Below are 19,501 nucleotides of genomic sequence, written 5' to 3' on the forward strand. Positions count from 1 at the left end.
TCAAGAACATAATTTATTAGGAAAGCCATACATGTAAACATCATAAAAATACATTTTGATAAATGCAATAATTGAAATATCTCCCAAAAAGCAGAGATAGTCTAGAGGAGTAAGTAATGCATTCTGTCTGAGAGGTAATGATGTGGAATAGAGGAGGACCAGGAAACACTTCCCTGATTGGGTGATCATTGTTGATCCACAACATAAGGTCTCTAGAGGTATTAGGCAGCAGCCTATAACAAGGAACACCAGCGTGAACAGATGGCATATGTTCTGAGAACATGCAGTTCAGAATCACGAAAGTGGAAGGACTTGGAAGACAGAGGAATGGGTGCTTCACTGGAGAGGGAAGTAATGGTCAACTGTTAGGGGCTTCATTTGCTGTAATAAGGAACTGAGACTTTATGTGCTAGACTCTACAATATGGAGAGTAAGAAATACTTGGGAAATTGTAAACAAGAGGATAAAATGAGATACTATTATGCTAGCTGGGTGGTAAGAAAGAAGACTAGAAACAGGGTAGCCAGTTTGGTACGTTATTGGAAATTTAACTACAAACAGGAAAGACTTAACTTAAGCTTTGGATGTAGGAATAGTGAAGATAGACTCAAGAAATGTTCAGAACATAGAAAAGCTGGGACTTGCAGAATGTACTGAGTGTGAGGATTAAAGGAGATAAAATAGCCAGATAGCTTAAAGTTTGTTGATTTGAGTGCTGGGTGAATCAGTGATGTTCTTGGCTGAGATGAGGAATATTAGGAGGAAGCTGGTCAATGAATGTTCAGAGAGATTAGCATTCTAGCTATGTACCTTCCATGAAGCCAGGACCAATGTCTTCATTTGCTGTATTTTCTGGATCATACATGGGAGAGATGAGAGAATTAAATGCATGTGACTCTTAGGAAAGGAAAGAGTTTGGAAACAGAGAAATGCAACGTCATGATAAAATAAGGATTGAAGCATGTCTTGAGATTTCTTATTAGAAGATGTTTGGTAATCTTACACTGGCTGGTTTGAGTACAGTGGTAGAATCAGAAACCGGATTACTAGGGGAGAAGATCTAAATGGAAGATGGATAAAGTGGAGATAATGAATGTTGATGCTGTTCTAGGTTGAGAAGGAGAAAGTATGGTAGCCACAGGAGATAATTATCTTTTTATTTTTTTTAGATTAAGCGAGTTTTGAACATGTTTGTAGGCTAACAACAGGAAGCCAGTTAGAGAAAAATACAAAGGAAATATATTGAAGCCAAAGAAAACACTTCTGAGAGCTACTCCCTAAGAAGAAGGGAATGTTTTAAAGGGCAGAATGGAAAGGCCGTAGCCCCTTTCTCTGATATTGAAGCCACAAGAGATGAATGCAGTGAAGATAAGATGTGTGAGTGTGGATAGGCGATGAGTGGATTGCGGTCACACATTTCTGTCCCATAGTTTGGGATCAGCTATGAAAGGAATACAAGAAATAAAGAATGAGAAATCAGAAGAAGTTCAGTAGTAATGACAAGGGTTTGAAAATTGTCATCAAAGCCTCCCATCTTTTTATGCACCTGTTGGCTTCTGATTGTTCTGATGAAAATTGTGAAAATTGAGGGTAACAGTGTGATGTAAGTCTAGTTTTGAGCTCAGAAAAGGAAAATGTCTTTATTAGCCTTTCAACTCATGGGGAAGTTCAAGGGACATATGTTTATATTGAGGTGAACATATATTAATTACAGGAAACTAAGAACCAAATATATATAGGTTACTAACATGGGGCCTTGCACCTAAGGAGCTCACATTCTAAGGTTAACATATAACATCAAAACTAATTTTAATACAGTGTAATCGTGACCATTACAGAGCTTTATAGGTTGTGCTACAGGAACAGTGAAGAATAAAGAATTGATGCTGTTTAGACTGAGAAGATCAAGGGAAACCACAAAAAAAGGAAGAAAAGGTGTTCTGGACAGAACATCAAGCTGGCTTTTCCCTCCTATACTTGGCAAGTTTGATTTGAGCAAATATGAGCAAAAGAAATAAGAAAGTATTTTCAGATAGGAGAAAAATGCGTTTCTCGAAAGCACCTGATACCATTTATGTATGACCTTAGCAAAATTATAAAGTAAGTTGTTTATAAGTAAAGATAATAGTTAAAAACAAGGCATACTAACCAAACTTCACTACTTAGTTTTGTTGACGGTAAGTTAGTACATAGCTTCCCAAGTCATCAATGTGTTTGGATATGTCAGAGGATTTCCTCTCAACACTAGAGGTCAGATAGCTTCCTTCTTTTACTTCAATTTGCCATTTATCCCAGCATTCCAAATATTAGTGTTTTTTGAGTATGTTATGACACGAAACAGATTGGAAAACTCCCAAGTTAGGAGCATGTGACAGGCACAGTGAGCATACCTTGCTTTTAGAAAGACCATGCAGGTCGCAAGAAGAACCATGAGCTGGGTAATAATTCAGCAGGAAAATTTATAATTTTTGGATGCTGAGTGTTGATTAATGGTCAGTGTAGAAGGCAGTGTCTAATGCCATGCCAGAGAGCTTTCTTTGCCTTTTTGTCTCACGTCCTCAGCATATTTGCAACTTGAATGAAAACATGAGAACATGTTTCTCAAGTTCAAGGATAATAAAAAGCTGAGTAGGGTAGAGCTAGCTGATATATCAGATGAGTTGATTATTCAGAAATTCAAAAGTACAATGCCAGTTAGAAGAAATTTAACATAACCATGTTATAATTTTTTTCTATTTCAGAGAACAAATATGATTATCTTCCAACTACTGTGAATGTGTGTTCAGAACTGGTGAAGTTAGTTTTCTGTGTATTTGTCTCAATCTGTCTCATAAAGAAAGGTGAGTTCTTGAAATGGTACTATATACTTGCTAAAAATCACAGAATCAAAATACGTCCAGACTGGAAGGAGCATTTCATATCATTAGTCCCTTGATTCTACAAGAGAAGAAGCTAAGATACAAACATGTGGGTGGAGTAACAGCCTCAGAAAAGTGTTGTGCAGAGCTGAATAGGAAAGGGTACAACTGGCACAGTTAGAAATATAAAGGAAATATCCTGACACCAAAGAAAATACGTACAAAGGCTAATTCCTAAGGGGAATTTCCTATGATGGTTTCACACAGCAAGGAAGTTTTTATTCAAAATCAGGATTTTCTGAATCACTGTGCTGTCTGACTTAATAGGTATCATGTTACAAAGCAATTCCAAACTTTTCATATGGGGAATGCAACATAGTACACTGGAGTCAAGGAGATTGTGTTCTGGAAGAGAACCTATAAATAGGGATACTAGCCCTTTCTTTAAATGTACACTATTTGGCTTTTTGTGGAATGTATAAACTCTCACTGTGTATTAATTCTCCACCTTAGTTCCCTAATCCTTGAGCCACAGCTCTCTTTGCCTCTTTGATCTGCCTTCACAACTGATGTAAACAGAATTCAGAGCATTAAAATGCTTACCTGGGTGGGTTGGAGTTGTGGCATAGTGAGTTCAGCCACTGTTTGGGACACAGCATGCCATATCAGAGTGCTGGTTCGAGTTCCAGCTGCTCTGCTTCTGACCCAGCTCCCTGCTGATATGCCTGGGAAGCAGCAGAGGACGGCTCAAGTGTTTGAGTTCCTGCCATCTACATGGCACACCTGGATGGAACTCCTGGCTCCTGGCTTCAACCTGGCCCAGCCCTGGCTGTTGCTGTCATTTGAGGAGTAAACTAGTGGATGAAAAATCTCTGTCACTCTGCCTTTCTTAAAAAAGCAGAGAAAAAGGAGGATGTCTTTTCATACTGTAAGGTTTCAACTAGTGCAGCTTCTAGTTAGTGGAATACATTTTATCGTATGAAACTCATGCATTACTTGTGAGATTTAAACCCACTGCCTTTTTTTAAACGATTTATTCATTTGGAAGGCAGTTACAGAGAGAGACAAATCATCCATCTGCTGGTTCACCCCCCAATAAACAAAAAAGGGGCGCAAAAGCCAGAGGTGGGCCAGGCTGAAGCCATGAGACTGAAACTCCATCCGGGTTACATGTGGGTGGCAGGGGCCCAAGCACTTGGGCTGTCTCCTGCTTCTCCAGGAACGTTAGCAGGGAGCTCAATCAGAAGTGGAAGAGCTAGAACTCGAACTGGTACTCACTTGGAATGCTGCAGAACTGACCCCTCTGCCTTTGTTTTCTGTCTTTTCATTTTGCATCTCTCTGTTAGAGTTTATGCCTAATTTTTTTAAAATCTGGGTATGGGCTAATAATTCACACTAGCATTAGTAATTTTCTCTAGCTATATGTATGTATAAATTTCCACTCAGTGTCTCCCTTTCTCTATCTCCTTTGGAGGGAAATTCTCAGCAATAAGTCTTAATCACTGTGCTGTATGCCCACCCCGGAACATAGTCTTGATTTTTTTTTTCTTATTTTAACTTGTTGACTTCCCACTTGGCATTTTGCTCTCCAGGTAGTAAGAGAAACCACATGAACATAGCCAGAGTTGTCTGAAATGACACTGCCACTACCTCAAGTTAACAGAAATTAATATAATCTGTTTTCCTAAGGATATTGCTAATTGTCTGTGATGATATATAGCAGTGGGTTAAAGAGAGACTAAGAAAATCCTATGTTTACTTTGATTTCCCAAATGACCACAATGGCCAGGGCTGTGCCAGGCCGAAACCAGGAGCCTGAAACTTCTTCCAGGTCTCCACTTGGGTGCAGGGGCCTGGTGGTCACTTACCACAGCAAGTTTATAAAGCAACTTTTACAGATTTGTATCAGCAATCAAATAGAAGGCACTTTCTCAAAAAGCGTGGGCATCCTCATCAAGATGATTTATTTATTGTTATTTTTTTTTTCTTTAGAAGATCATCAAAGTAGAAATTGGAGATGTGCTTCCTGGAAGGAATTCTGCGGTTTCATGAAGTGGTCCATTCCTGCCTTTCTTTATTTCCTGGATAACTTGATTGTCTTCTATGTTCTGTCCTATCTACAGCCTGTAAGTAACTATGATGAAGAAAATCCCATAAAAAGATGTAGACAAATAAGTCCCAGAACAAAGCTTTTTTTTTTTCTTTTTTTCCTTTATATTGTTGGTTTCTCATGGGCCCCTCTGGCTTTTCTGAAATTTTCCCTAAAACATAATGAATACTGAATTACCAATCTGCCTAGTAGAGTCTCTCATTGTTGGAGATAACTGTTTTAAGTTATGCTGAGTGCTTTAGGGCAGTTGCTCTCTGCTCCCAGGAAATCTAAGGCCACTCCTCTTTGTGTAGCCGTAATCAGTCTACTTATTTTCTGAGCCATCCTGTGCCCCTCAACCTCCCCTACCATCCAGGACCTCCAAGCAGATGCACACAATTAACTCAAAAAATTATATACTCTCTACCTCTCTTGCACTTGTTTTAATGTAGTTTCTTTGCATGGTATTTGTATGATTTTCTGTTACTTCAATCATTTCAATCAGTAAGTTCTTTGAGAGTAGGAATTCTATCGTTCCTACTGTAAATGCCATCTACACCTGAGAATGCTTGTAATGTTTTTTATCTTTCTTGGCATTTTCTGTGTCATTTTAGAAAGCCATTAGTAATCAGAATTAGAATTTAGTCTTCTGCTTTTACCTACTTCTTAGTTCGAGTTACAGGTGTATTCTCCCAGAATTTTATAAAATGAAGACTTTTATTTCTTATATTTTATTGAATTTTATAAAATGGCAATTTTTATTCAATTTTATGAAATGAAGATTTTATGACTTAAAATCGGTTTTAAGTTTCTTTAAAAGTAGATCAAGCATAGCTAGGATTTTTGGCACCAGTGCTCTACATGAAGCCTGGGTGTACCTTGGAAATATTACAGATCCTGTTCCACACTATCCTGATGAAGGGCATATCACAATAAAGCAAGTCAGACAAACTTATGAGTTTCCCAGTGCATTTAAAAATGTGTTTACACTATATTATGGTATATTAAATGTGTAATAGCATTTTATCTTAAAGAACAAACAAGGTATGCACCTTAATTTAAAAATAGATTATTGCCGGGGCCAGTGTTGTAGCATAGCCAGTGATGCCGCCGCCTGTGATGCCGGCATCTCACATGGGTGCCAGTTTAAGTCCTGGCTGCTCTACTTCCAATTCACCTCTCTGCTAATGCACCTGGGGAAGCAGTGGAAGGTGACCCAAGCGCTTGGGCCCCTGCACCTGGAAGAAGACCCGGGAGAAGCTTCAGGCTCCTGGTTTCATCTTGACATAGCCCTTCTGTGGCCATCTGGGAAGTGAACCAGCGGATGGAAGATCTCTGCTCTCCTTATATCTCTCTGTAGCTCTGCCTTTCAAATACATAAAAAATAAATCTTTTATATATTTAGAATTATATATATGTAAATGCTAAAAGAGAATGCTGGTAGTCATTTGAGCCTTCAGCAAGTTCTGTTTTGACTACTGAAGGGTCTTGCCTCAACGTTGATAGCTACTGACTGAGCAGGGTAGTGATTGCGAAGACTGGGGTGACTGGCAATTCCTTAAAATAAGACAACAACGGAATTTGCTGTATCCATTGACTCTTCCTATCATGAAATATTTCTCTGTAACATGTGATATTAAATAGACAGCATTTTAGTTGTAAAAGTTTTTTTCAAATTAGAGCTAATTCTTTCAACTGTATTGCTGTATCAACCAAGTTTATGTGATATTGTAAATCCTTTCTTATCACTTTGACAATGTTCACAGCTTCTTCACCAGGAGTAAATTCCATCTCAAGAAACCACTTTCTTTGCTCATCCACAAGAAACAACTACATATCTGTTCAAGTTTTATCATGAGATGGCAGAAATTTAGTCATGTCCTCAGGATCTTATAATTCTAATCTCTTGCTATTCCCTCTACATCTGTAGTTATTTCTTCCTCTGAAGTCTTGAACCCCTCAAAGTCATCCAGGGGGCTTGAATCAACTTCCTCTAAACTCTTATTGGTGTTGGTATTTTGATGTCTTCCCATGAATCACAAATGTTCTTAGTGGTATCTAGATTGGTGGGTCCATTCAAGAAGGTTTTCAGTTCTCTTTGCTTAGATCCACCAGAGGAATCATTATCTATGGCAGGTATAGCTTTACGGAATAATTCCTTGATCAGTGGGCTGTACAATGAAGGTTGTGTTAAGAAACCTGAAAACAGCATTAATTTCCTTGTACATCTCCATCAGAACTTTCAAGTGATGAAATGTGTTGTCAATGAGCAGTAATATATTGAAAGAAATTTTTTTTCTGAACAGTGGATCTTAATAGTGGGCTTAAAATGTTCAATAAACTTTATTGTAAAGATGGACATGTTGTTCCAGCTTTGTTGTTCCATTTATAGAGTACAGGCAGAGTAGATTTGATATAGTTCTTAAGGGCCCTTGAATATTTGAAATGGTAAGTGAACATTGACTGTCTTAAACTGGCCAGCTGTATTAGCCTAAACAAGAGCATCACCTGTCATTTGAAGCTTTGAAGCTAGGTGTGGCTTCTCTCTAGCTATTAAAGTCTTCGAAGTGTCTTCTTCCTATGTGAGGTTGTTTGGTCCACATTGAAAATCTCTTGTTTAGCGTACTCACCTTAATCAGTTCTCTCTCTTTTTAAAAAAAGATCCATTCATTTATTTAAAAATCAGAGTTACAAAGGGACAGGGAGAGACAGAGAAATCATCCATCTGCTGGTTCACTCCCAAGATGGCCACAAAGGCCAGGGCTGAGCCAGGCTAAAGCCAAGTTTAAGAGCTTCATCCAGGTCTCCCACGTGTGTGGCAGTGGCCCAAACACTTGGGCCATCTTCCACCACTTATCCTAGGCCATTGGCAGTGAGCTGAATTAGAAGTAGCTCAAGCAGTCAGGATATGAACCAGCACTCATATGGGATGCTGACATCACAGATGGCAGCTTTACCTGCTGTGCCACAATGCCATTCCTACCTCCATCAGTTCTCTAATGGAATCTTATGGGTAATTTGCTGCAGCTTCACTAAACTTAAATACTACTAGCTTTTAATTTAAAGTGAGAAGTTTGTGATTCTTCCTTTCACTTGGACATTTAAAGGCCATTGTAGCATTTTTAAGGGGCCTCAATTCACTATTGTGTCTTAGGCAGTAGGGAGGTCTGAGGAGAAAGAGAGACATTTGGTAGGGTAGTCAGACACCCATAACACTGTCAGTTAAGTCCACCATCTTAAATAAATGTGACTCATGGTCCCCAAAACAATCACAGTAGTAACATCAAAGATCACCAATCACAGACTCACCAGAATAGGTATTTAAAAAACAATAATGAAAACATTTTAAATGTTGCTAGAATTATGAAAGGTAACACAGTGGCATGATGTGAACACATGCTGTTAAAAAATTGGCACCAGCAGATCTCATCACTATAGGGTTACCAAGTCCTTCAATTCATTAAAAAACGCCATATCTGCAAAAGTTCAAGAGCACAATAAATTGAGATATCCCTATGAATAACCAGATCAGTTTTAGAGTGAGCTGAAAGGAGGGCTCAGTAGAACACTATAGTAAAAAACAAGAGTTTGACAGTTTTCCATAATTTAAAAGTTTGATGGGGCCGGCACCACGGCTCACTTGGTTAATGTGGCCCGGGAGGGCAGTGGAGGATGGCCCAAGTGATTGGGTGCCTGTACCCGCATGGGAGACCAGGAAGAAGCACCTGGCTCTGGGCTTTGGATTGGCGCAGCGCTGGCCGTGGTGGCCATTTGGGGAGTGAACCAATGGAAAGAAGACCTTTCTCTCTGTCACTATCTATAACTCTACCTGTCAAATAAAAAAAAGAAAGAAAGAAAGAACGAAAGAAAGAACCTGTCAGTCCTTCAAGTAGGATGTTCTATCTCTGGGACTGACAGAAATTTGAAAAAATAAATAAATAAAAATAAAAGTTAGGTAATTAGGTTCCAACTGCACAGAGTTTTTGTTACCCCATCTGAAAAATAGAATAATAATGTACCAGTCCAAAGGCCACATCTTGAGCCAACTGATTATCTGAAGTTCCTTTCAGTTCTGTGAGCCTTGTTGTTAGTCCTGAGCCTGTCTACAATGTGTCCTATCCTCAATTCTTGTTTCCAATTCATTTTCTAATCTGAGAAGTCTTGTACTTAAGAACATCATTATTCACATTCACTAAACAAATGTTTATTGTATTTTATTTGTATCTCACAGATTAGTTCTGCATAGCCCTGTCCTACCTCCCTAGTACCACAGCCAAATTGCAACTTCCTTCTTCCTCCAACTTACTGCTTTGCTCTTCCTTCCTGATTGTGTACAGCCATGGGTATTACAAAATAAATCACGTGGCCTACTCTGTTTAATGCTGTGCCTCAGTGTATTTAAGAAATTAAATAGAGACACATGGAAAGTTTGGGGGCAAAGAGCACCAGTGTCTGTTTTATCCTATGTTATTGTATGGAGAGGCTTTTCAAAGTTTGTCAAGCTCGCCAGGCTGCTTGGTAGGGTACATTTGTACTGCCCTTGATGTTACTATTCCGGGCCACTGCTTCCCACCGTGACAGCTCTTTCCTCATCTCCTTTTACTCTTCTAATGGGATTCACTGGCATTTGTCTACAGAGAAGTACATTGACAAATGTCCAATAAAAATTCATTACAAAATCAAAGGTGTTATATTCTTGGAATTGTTAGTTTGTCTTGTATTTAACCTAATTTCTTTAATTTAGCTATATATTGGCCATGTTTGCTGGTCAGTGGTTATACTATGGTACTTTAACAAATTTAAAAAAATGGAATTAAGTGATGAATTTATTTTGGTACAAAACATTTGAAATTTATGCATAGTTTTTTCATACTTTGTGTTTTTCATGAGCTTTTTGAAGAGCCTCCATGCTCATGGATTTCAAAGGTTTTTGCATACCAAAATAAAGATTTAGCATTCAGAGCAACCTCAGCAATCCAAGAACTGTCAAGTGTGATTTTGGTACTAAGTCATGTCAGGTCGTCCAGGAAAATTGGTTCAGCTCCTAGAATAGTAAAGATGCTTAATTCTGTGTCTCAATTTTTTACTGTGTAAATGGGTCTAAGAGTACCATGCACCCATAGAAACAGTATTAAAAAGCTGTAAAGCACTTTGAGAGCTTTAAAAAGTGTGCTTCATAAGCATAGTAAATGTTATTTCTTTACTTAAACCTTTGGAATTTGTAAAATATTTCTAGATCTGCACATAAGGATTATTTACACAAGTATTGCTTGAATTTAAACATGTCTTTTCAAAGCCTGGACAATAATTGGATCATGTCTGCATAAATTTAACAAGCAATAAAAATGAAATTTAAGCCTCAAGTGAAATAGCTGCCCTAATAACCCCTCTGGTTTTTGACTGAAAAGCTTTTTTTGTCAGGTAAACCACCAAGTTGGGAGATTTTTGAGGTCAGTACTTTCTTTGGTTTGTAACTCTATCTTTTCTTTCTTTCTAGGCCATGGCTGTTATCTTCTCAAATTTTAGCATTATAACAACAGCTCTTCTATTCAGGATAGTGCTGAAGTAAGTAATTTGCTGTGAAAGCACATATCGTACTGTGAAATGGCACAGCCCGGTTTCAGATGAGAGACTCAGAGCACTGAGCCCTTGGACTCTCAAGGCCAGGGTTTTGCTCCTAATTGGCTTTGTGTAGTGAGCACTTTGTTGAACCCATGTGGAAGGCAGCTCCAGTGCTAGCCTGCCCAGACCTTCTGCTGTCAGATTTGTGAAATGTCTCGAGCACCTCAAAAATAAGATTTATAATTGGTATTTCAATTTTTAGTGCAAATTTTCAACAGAGAATTCAGTATTTGTTTATGCAGAACTTTTGTATACTAATAGGGAACCGGAAGGGATTTCTAAGACTGTTAATATGTTTATAGTTGGAGATGATAAAGAGTGGCAAATTCTTTATTAACCACTTAGACCACATAACTTAAGTTGTAACTGGCAGATGATTCACACAAGGAATCTAGTCAAAATTACAATTAAGGAGCAGGCATTAACATAAGAATTAAGTTAATACCAGGGACACTGGTATCCCATATTGGAGTTCTTGGTTTGCATCCTGGCTATTCCACTTTCAATCCACCTTCCTGCTAAAGTATGTTCTGGGAGGCAGCAGATAATGGCCCAAGTACTCACATCTCTGCTACCCATATGGGAGACCCACATGGAGTTTTGGACTCTTGGTTTTGGCCTGGCCCAGCCCTGGCTGCTGTAGGTATTTGGGGGAGTGAACCAGTGGGTGGTAGATCTCTGTGTCTCCATCTCTTTGCCTTACAAATAAAATGAATAAAAAATATGTATATATTCATTCTTTTAAAAAATTATAGTTGAAGAAGAATTCTAGGATTTCAGATTTTTGAATCGGCTGTCACCGGGCTTTACTATCTCCTGGATAACTATTAAGTTGTATCAATAATTTTCAGCAAATAGTCCTGCTGCAAAGCGAACACCAGAGTATACTAAGTCAAGGGGATGATACTAGATCTGGGTGCTTAACACCAGTCTAATTTGTTACTCAATAATAATTCTGATAAAAAATAAAATTAATTTCTTTTTACATGTGTTGTAGTTGTTCTCTTTAAGTTTGACATTCTTGTTCTAGTTAATTTCATATTTCTCAACATGCTACATGATATGCATTTTTCCGTAACGTGTATGTACAAAAGGATGAATGCTTCATAAATAAATGCTCTAAATATTTATTGAATTCATGATGCATTTAATATCTAAATTATGTTAAAATTCCTAAGCCTTTTTTTTTACCCTGAGGAAACATTCAATTTAACATTCAATTTAATGTAAGACGTAGAAAAGGATAACTAGTACATTTAGCACACTTTAAATGTTAGACTGAAATTTGCTTTATGCATCATGTTCTTCATTTTATTTGTGAATTGAGGGAATAATTGTAACTACTCAACTTAAAGGATGCTATTCCAAGAAATTTAGTGTTCTTTGAAGCCAACATATGAAAATCACTTTGTAGAATAAAAAATTGACATTTAAGAAATGTATATAAGCAATAATATTTTTATATTGATAACTATAATAAAATTAGAGATGCACTTTTATGGAGAAAAAAATTGGTTCCAACACATAATAAAAATTTCACTAGTAAGGAAACAAAGTTTTCAAATACATGAAGTTTTTAAAAATTTTTATTTATTTTAATTTTATTTGAAAGGTAGAAAAGACAGAAACAGAAATCTTCCATTTGCTGGTTCACTCCCCAAATGCTTGCACCAGATAGGGATGCACCAGGCTGAGGCCAGGAGCCCAGAACACCTTCTGACTCTGCCATGTGAGTCACAGGGACCCAAGTATTTGAGCCATCTTCTGCTGCCTCCCAGTGTATGCATGAGCCAGGAGGTGGATCCAAAGTGGAGTATCTGGGACTTGAAGTAGGCACTCTTAAGAGGATGCAAGCATCCCAAGAAGTGACTTAACTGCTGCAGCAAATGTCTGTCCCATTTTTTTTTGTAAAGTAAAAGGGTATTTTTTTGGTGTGTATGTTTATCTCTTTTTTTTCTCACTTGATATCTAAGGCAGTTGGGCCATCATTATCCAAGCTTTTGGTGGACACTACAAATGTTTAAGAATCTCTCATCAAAGCAGAAAGTGAAAGAGATTTCTGTGGGCCAGCACCACGGCTCAGTAGGCTAATCCTCTGCCTGCGGCACCGGCACACCAGGTTCTAGTCCCAGTCAGGGCGCCGGATTCTGTCCCGGTTGCCCCTCTTCCAGGCCAGCTCTCTGCTGTGGCCTGGGAGTGCAGTGGAGGATGGCCCAAGTGCTTGTGCCCTGCACCCCATGGGAGACCAGGAGAAGCACCTGGCTCCTGCCTTCGGATCAGTGCGGTACGCAGGCCACAGCGCGCCGGCCGCAGCGGCCATTGGAGGGTGAACCAACGGCAAAAGGAAGACCTTTCTCTCTGTTTCTCTCTCTCTCACTGTCGACTCTGCCTGTCAAAAAAAAAAAAAAAAAAAAAAGAGAGAGAGAGATTTCTGTGAAATCCAGGTATTATATCAGAATTATATACATTTAAAACTGATTTTATCAAAGAAAATAGAAAGTATATATGAGTGTTGCCTGTCTTAAAGTTGGCTAGTAATTTTAGCTCTACCCCATAGTGAATATTCCCTGTGAAATTTCTAAGCATTTAACTATTTGTATTGAGAAAGTTAATTCTTAGTATTGCCAAATCCAAATTTGTTCATAAAGTAAAATGAAAATGTTTCTTTTAATATTACTAATTACATTACATTGTGCTAATCTAAACAATGTATTTCTTTTATTTGGAAGGCAAAGTTACAGGGAGAAAAAGGGAGAGACAGAGAGAGAGAGAGGTCTTCCAACCGTTGGGTCACTCCCCATGTAGCTGCAATGGCTGGGGCTGGGCCAGGCTGAAGCCAGGAGCCAGGCACTTCATTCTGGTCTCCCACATAGGTGCAGGGGCCCAGGGAGTTGGGCCATCTACAGCCACTTTCCCAGGCACATTAGCAGGGAGCTTAGATCGGAAGTGGAACAGCCGGTACTTGAACTTGTGCCCATATAGGATGCCAGCATCACAGGCAGGGGCTTAACCTGCTACATCACAACATCCAGCCCCTATTTTGCTAATTTTTATAGTTAACATTGGGATGAACTAAAATTCAGTAACATTTTTTGCATACTTTTCCTCTAATTTTCAAGTCAGAAATATTGATTTTTAGGTATGTTTCTACTTTGCTAACATCTCTATTTTTGAATCCTTGGAAATACTTACATTTAAAAAACAATAAAATGAATCCACTTCTATTATTTCCACACTGTAAACTTAGCTCCTTGAATTAGTTTTTTTTGTTGTTTTTTTGTTTTGTTTTGTTTTTCGGACAGGCAGAGTTAGACAGTGAGAGAGAGAGAGACAGAGAGAAAGGTCTTCTTTCCGTTGGTTCACCCCCCAAATGGCTGCTGTGGCCGGCACACTGCACCGATCCAAAGCCAGGAGCCAGGTGCTTCCTCCTGGTCTCCTATGCGGGTGCAGGGCCCAAGCACTTGGGCCATCCTCCACTGCCTTCCCGGGCCACAGCAGAGAGCTGGACTGAAAGAGGAGCAACCAGGACAGAACCAGCACCCCAGACAGAACCGGTTCTAGCCCCGGAGGACTAGAACCCTGGGTGCCGGCGCCACAGGTGGAGGATTAGCCTAGTGAGCCGCGGTGCCGGCCTCCTTGAATTAGTCTGAACTTGACTGATTGAAAAAATCAACACTGAAGTTCCTCTAAATAATAGAGCTAAAATAATATGCTAATAAACCTAATACTGTCTTCTATGAGAATGTTTTTCAAGGATATCTGTTACGTTTTTAACTTTTTTTACAGATTTATTTGATTTATATTGAAGGCAGAGTTACAGAGAGAGGGAAATACAGAGAGAGAGAAAGAGAGATCTTCCATCTGCTGGCTCACTCCTCCATTGGCTGCAACATCTGTGACTGGGCCTGGCCCAAGCCAGGAGCCAGGAACTTAATCCAGATCTCCCACATGGTTGCAGGGGCCCAACCACTTGGGCCATTTCCCATATCCCGCTGCTTTTCCCAGGTATGTTAACAGTGAGCTGGATCGAAGTAGAGCAACTGGGACTCCAGCTAGCTCATTAAGAGATGCCCGTGTTATAGGCTGTGGCTTAACCCAAGTCCTTGGGCCCTTGAACTCACGAGGGAGACTAGGAAGAAGCTCCTGGCTCCTGGCTTCAGATCAGAGCATCTCTGGCTGTTGCAGCCAATTGGAGAGTGAACCATCAGATGGAAGACCTCTCTCTTTCTCTCTCTGCCTCTCCTCTTTCTGTGCAGCTCTGACTTTCAAATAAAGAAATAAATCTTAAAAAAAAAAAAAAAAAAAAAAAGACCTCAAAAAAAATTATGTTTCGGAACAGAAACTCTGTGAGGAAACAATTCACTATGGAGCAGAGACCCTCAGGAAGAGGGTCTAGCCCTTCTAGCCGTAAGCGTCCAGTTCTGAGCATCAGGCACTGTGTTTGAGTGGGACTGTGGAGCTATCAGAGATTAAGCTGTGTTACATCAATTAAACTGAAGAAGAGATTCTTCCAGGAGAAAGCAGCCATTGTTTGTAAGATTACAAATCCTCAGCGAAATTTATAGAGTAATTTGTTAAACCTTATTTGGAAATCTTTAGTTTTAAGTCTTAATATTTTTTACCCTCTCTAGAACATTACCTTGAATGTATAATTGTTTGCAGTAGGTACTGTTTAGCTTGTTTAAGGATTTGTTTTCTTAGGTTGTTTATTCTCAGTGTCAATATTAGTGGATAGCCGACAGCTGTCAGAACTGAGAACTAAAGGTACTGGAGGTTATGTCATTGCCTCATATGTCTTTCAGTCATTTACAATAATTGATTATATAATGATGTTTATAAATTAGATGCTGGTGTTTCATCCCTGTATTATTCTGTTTCCAATCTATTTACTTTCTTATTTATTTATTTATTTTTTTATTTTTTTATTTTTGACAGGCAGAGTGGACAGTGAGAGAGAGATAGAGAGAAAGGTCTTCCTTTTGCCGTTGGTTCACCCTCCAATGGCCGCCGCGGTAGCGCGCACTGCGGCCGGCGCACCGCGCTGTTCCGATGGCAGGAGCCAGGTGCTTATCCTGGTCTCCCATGGGGTGCAGAGCCCAAACACTTAGGCCATCCTCCACTGCACTCCCTGGCCACAGCAGAGAGCTGGCCTGGAAGAGGGGCAACCGGGACAGGATTGGTGCCCCGACCAGGACTAGAACCCAGTGTGCTGGCGCCGCAAGGCGGAGGATTAGCCTGTTGAGCCACGGCGCCAGCCTTTCTTTCTTTCTTTTTTTTTTTTTTTAAAGATTTATTTACTTATTTGAAAGTCAGAGTTAGAGAGAGAAGGAGAGAGAGAGAGAGATCTTCTATCCACTGGTTCACTCCTCAATTGGCCACAATGGCTGGAGCTGAGCTGATCCAAAGCTAGGAGCCAGGAGCTTCTTCTGGGTCTTCCATGCAGGTGCAGGGGCCCAAGGACTTGGGCCATCTTCTGCTGTTTTCCCAGGCCATAGCAGAGAGCTGGATCGGAAGTTGATCTTCCAGGTCTTGATCCGGCGCCAATATGGGATGCCAGCACTGCAGGTGGCGGCTTAACCCACCACGCCACAGCGTCGGCCCACATTCTATTTACTTTCCATGATTTAATATGCACCAGCTGCACCTTTAAAACTTTAAGTGACTGGCTCACTTTTGGTAGAGAGCCCTGCTGACTCCATCCTTGAGTTCTATATCTAGTTCTTTGTTTTTTAAGATTTATTTATTTATTTGAAAGACAGAGGTAGAGGGACAGAAAGAATTCCCCAGATGGCTGCAACAGCCAGAGCTTGGCCAGGCTGAAGCCAGGAGACAGGAACGCCATCCAGGTCTCCCACATGGGTGGCAGGAACCCAAGCCATCTTGCACTGCTTTCCCCGTGCATCAGCAGAGAGTAGGATTGGGAGTGGAGCAGCCAGGACTCAAATTGGCACCTATATGGGATGCTGGCATTGCAGGTGCAGCTTAACCTGTTGCTCTTAACCTGCTGCTCCACAATGCAGGTACCCTAGATTCAGTTCTTTTAAAATGATGTACATGAAAAGACATGATGATATGCATGGGTATGCTACTGTCTAGGGTTGTCTGCACATTTTGAAATTGTAAAGCAACTGATGTAATCAGTCTTTCCTGTGTATGCATCCTGGGAGGTCACAATTACTGTTTAATGGCTGGCACTGTGGTGTAGAAGGGTTAGGCTGCACTTTGCAGGCTGATATCCTATATGGTCGCTGGATTGTGTCTCAGCTGCTCCACTTCCAATCCCGTTCCCTCTTGATGCACCTGGAAGGCAGCAGAAGATGGCCCAACTCCTTAGGCCCTTGCCACACATGTGAGAGACCTGGAAGAAGCTCCTGGCTCTTGACTTTGGCCTAGCCCAGCCCTGGACCAGCCATTGCGGTCTTTGGAGAGTGAACCAGCAGATGAAAGGTTTCTCTCTTTCCTGTCTCTCTGTATCTCTGCCTTTCAAATAAATAAACAAATATTCTTTAAAAATGTGATAATCCATGAAGAAGACATAAATCCATGAAGAAGACATAAAACCAGGGCTGGAACCTTTCCTTGCTGTTTCTTAAATGTGTGATCTTTGGGAGGTCAGCTAACCTCTCAGAGAACTGCTTCTTCCCTTGGAGCAGGAATTATTTCACCCCTACAAGGTGCTCAAGAAATGTGAGAATGAGATCAAAACTCTCAGAACTTCAGATTCTACCTGTTGCTTCACCCTTCTGCCTTTGCTTGTGTTACTGTCTTTCAAGGTTTCCCACTTTTTCATCTGATCAATTGATCTTCAAATGCCAAGAGTTCTGTTCCCCCCAGAGGCCTTCCTGATCATCTCGGCCTCAGTCAGCTCTTCCTCTCTTCTTTCCCAGCATTGGGTGTTCTTATTGCCTTTGCATAGACCCTTCTTGCTGCCTGCATTTCTCACTCCCCTTTCCCATGGCAAACTTCACTTTGTTTTTCATCTCACAATGCAAGTGTCATTTCTTTTTTCAAAGCAAAACCTGATTGCATTTACAGATTCCAGTGTCCTTTCCTCTGTGTGCCCCAGTTGCTCTGTGTGTCACATCTGATGTGATCTGCTGTTACTCAATTTTGTGGCTCTGTCTCTAGTGAAGGGTAAATTCTTCATGAGTGGAGTCTTTATCTCTCCAGGTTGCCTAGGACATAGTAACTGCTTATTAAATGCCTTAGAACTGAATGAATCAGCAAACTGAAATAATCATAGTAATACATACACTCTATATATCACAAGTTTACTATTAGGGAAAACAAGTAAATAAAGCAGAGCATTGTTAGAATTTCATAAACTGAAACACTACCCAGTAAATCATTGTGCCTCACCTTACCAGCCAGTGGTTTGTTGAAATAATGCTTTACAACTAGGCCCTTGATTCAGGAGCTAGTTTCCTCTTCAGGGCTTTTTGGATCATGAACACCTTCGAGGGTTTGATAAAGCTCTAAAGACTTTCCTCTGTAGGGGGAAATTCGCTGTATAGATTTCTGAAGCTCATCCACATCCTTTCTGGTTCTCAGGCTGATAATTCTTGCTGTAACTTGAATTTATAGCAAGATAAAAGTTACTGTGCTAGACATCCAAGATCAGCTCTGGAGGTAGAAATAAGGCTTAGTTAAACCTGCAAGTTTAAATGAAACCTACAAAGAGAAGCAACCAGATATCCTTAGGGGACAGCTATTACAAAAGTAAATGAAAATGTCACATTTGAGAAGCAGAGGCACGACCAGTGGGTTTCTGATGAACTTTAATTATAGGGAATTATGATAAAAACCAACAATGTTTAATTTAACCAGATACGCAGGAGTCTGAACTTTCACCACAAATAGTCTATAGAGGAAAAAAAAAAACAGTAGTACAACTGTGTTTTTCATTTTTGGACAGGCGGCATCTCAACTGGATACAGTGGGCTTCCCTTCTGATTCTATTTTTGTCTATTGTGGCCTTGACTACTGTGACCAAAACTTCTCAGGATAACCTAGCAGGCCATGGATTTCATCACGATGCCTTCTTCAGGCCATCCAATTCCTGCCTTCACTTCATAAGTGAGTGTCCCAGAAACGACAATTGCTCAGCCAAGGAGTGGACTTCTCCTGAACCTCAGTGGAACACCAGAGCCAAGGTTTTCATTCACATTCGTCTTGGCTTGGGCCACGTTCTTATTATAGTCCAATGTTTTATTTCTTCAATGGCCAATATTTATAATGAAAAGATATTGAAGGAGGGGAACCAGCTCACGGAAAGCATCTTCATACAGAACAGCAAACTCTATTTCTTTGGTGTTCTTTTTAACTCACTGACCCTGGCAGTGCAGAGCAGTAACCGTGACCAGATTAAGAACTGTGGCTTTTTTTATGGCCACAATGCGTTTTCAGTAGCCCTTATTTTTGTGACTGCTTTCCAGGGCCTCTCAGTGGCTTTCATTCTGAAGTTCCTGGATAACATGTTTCATGTCTTGATGGCCCAGATCACCACTGTCCTCATCACTGCAGTGTCTGTCCTGATCTTTGACTTCAGGCCCTCCCTGCAGTTTTTCCTGGAAGCCCCAACAGTCCTTCTCTCCATATTTATTTATAATGCCAGCAAGCCCCAGAGTCTGGAATATGCACCAAGGCAAGAAAGGATCCGAGATCTAAGTGGCAGTCTTTGGGAGCGTTCCAGTGGGGTAAGTTTGTAAGGATGTTGTTTTTGGCTTGTTTATTCACAACTGCAAAGCATGGCTATTCAATTAAAAGAAAAATCAATGCTGTTTTAGCAAAGAGTATATTGGATTTCTGTGCTTAAAAATCAATTGATAAATGTTCATTGGACTCTAGATGTATGCAGGAGCTCATGATAAATGCTGTTAGGGAAAGAAAGTATAAGTCGCAGTCTCAAGGACTTTATACATCAATTGCATCA

At 40.1% G+C, this 19,501-nt stretch overlaps 1 protein-coding gene across 4 annotated transcripts in view; it reads left to right on the top strand.

Moving 5' to 3' along the window:
- The window catches only part of SLC35A5 (solute carrier family 35 member A5), a 34,476-nt gene that overhangs the window by 2,373 nt on the left and 12,602 nt on the right, over positions 1 to 19,501 (top strand). For 3 of the 4 annotated variants that reach the window (XM_062208085.1, XM_062208073.1, XM_062208081.1), the window contains exons 3-6: positions 2,742 to 2,840; positions 4,851 to 4,984; positions 10,445 to 10,512; positions 18,485 to 19,265. In XM_062208085.1, coding sequence (XP_062064069.1) covers positions 2,742 to 2,840; positions 4,851 to 4,984; positions 10,445 to 10,512; positions 18,485 to 19,265 — 1,082 coding nt within the window. The remainder of the gene's footprint in view (positions 1 to 2,741; positions 2,841 to 4,850; positions 4,985 to 10,444; positions 10,513 to 18,484; positions 19,266 to 19,501) is intronic. The other variant, XM_062208089.1, reaches the window with a different exon arrangement.

This window comes from Lepus europaeus, chromosome 2 (genome assembly GCF_033115175.1).
Source record: "Lepus europaeus isolate LE1 chromosome 2, mLepTim1.pri, whole genome shotgun sequence".
Taxonomy (NCBI): domain Eukaryota; kingdom Metazoa; phylum Chordata; class Mammalia; order Lagomorpha; family Leporidae; genus Lepus; species Lepus europaeus.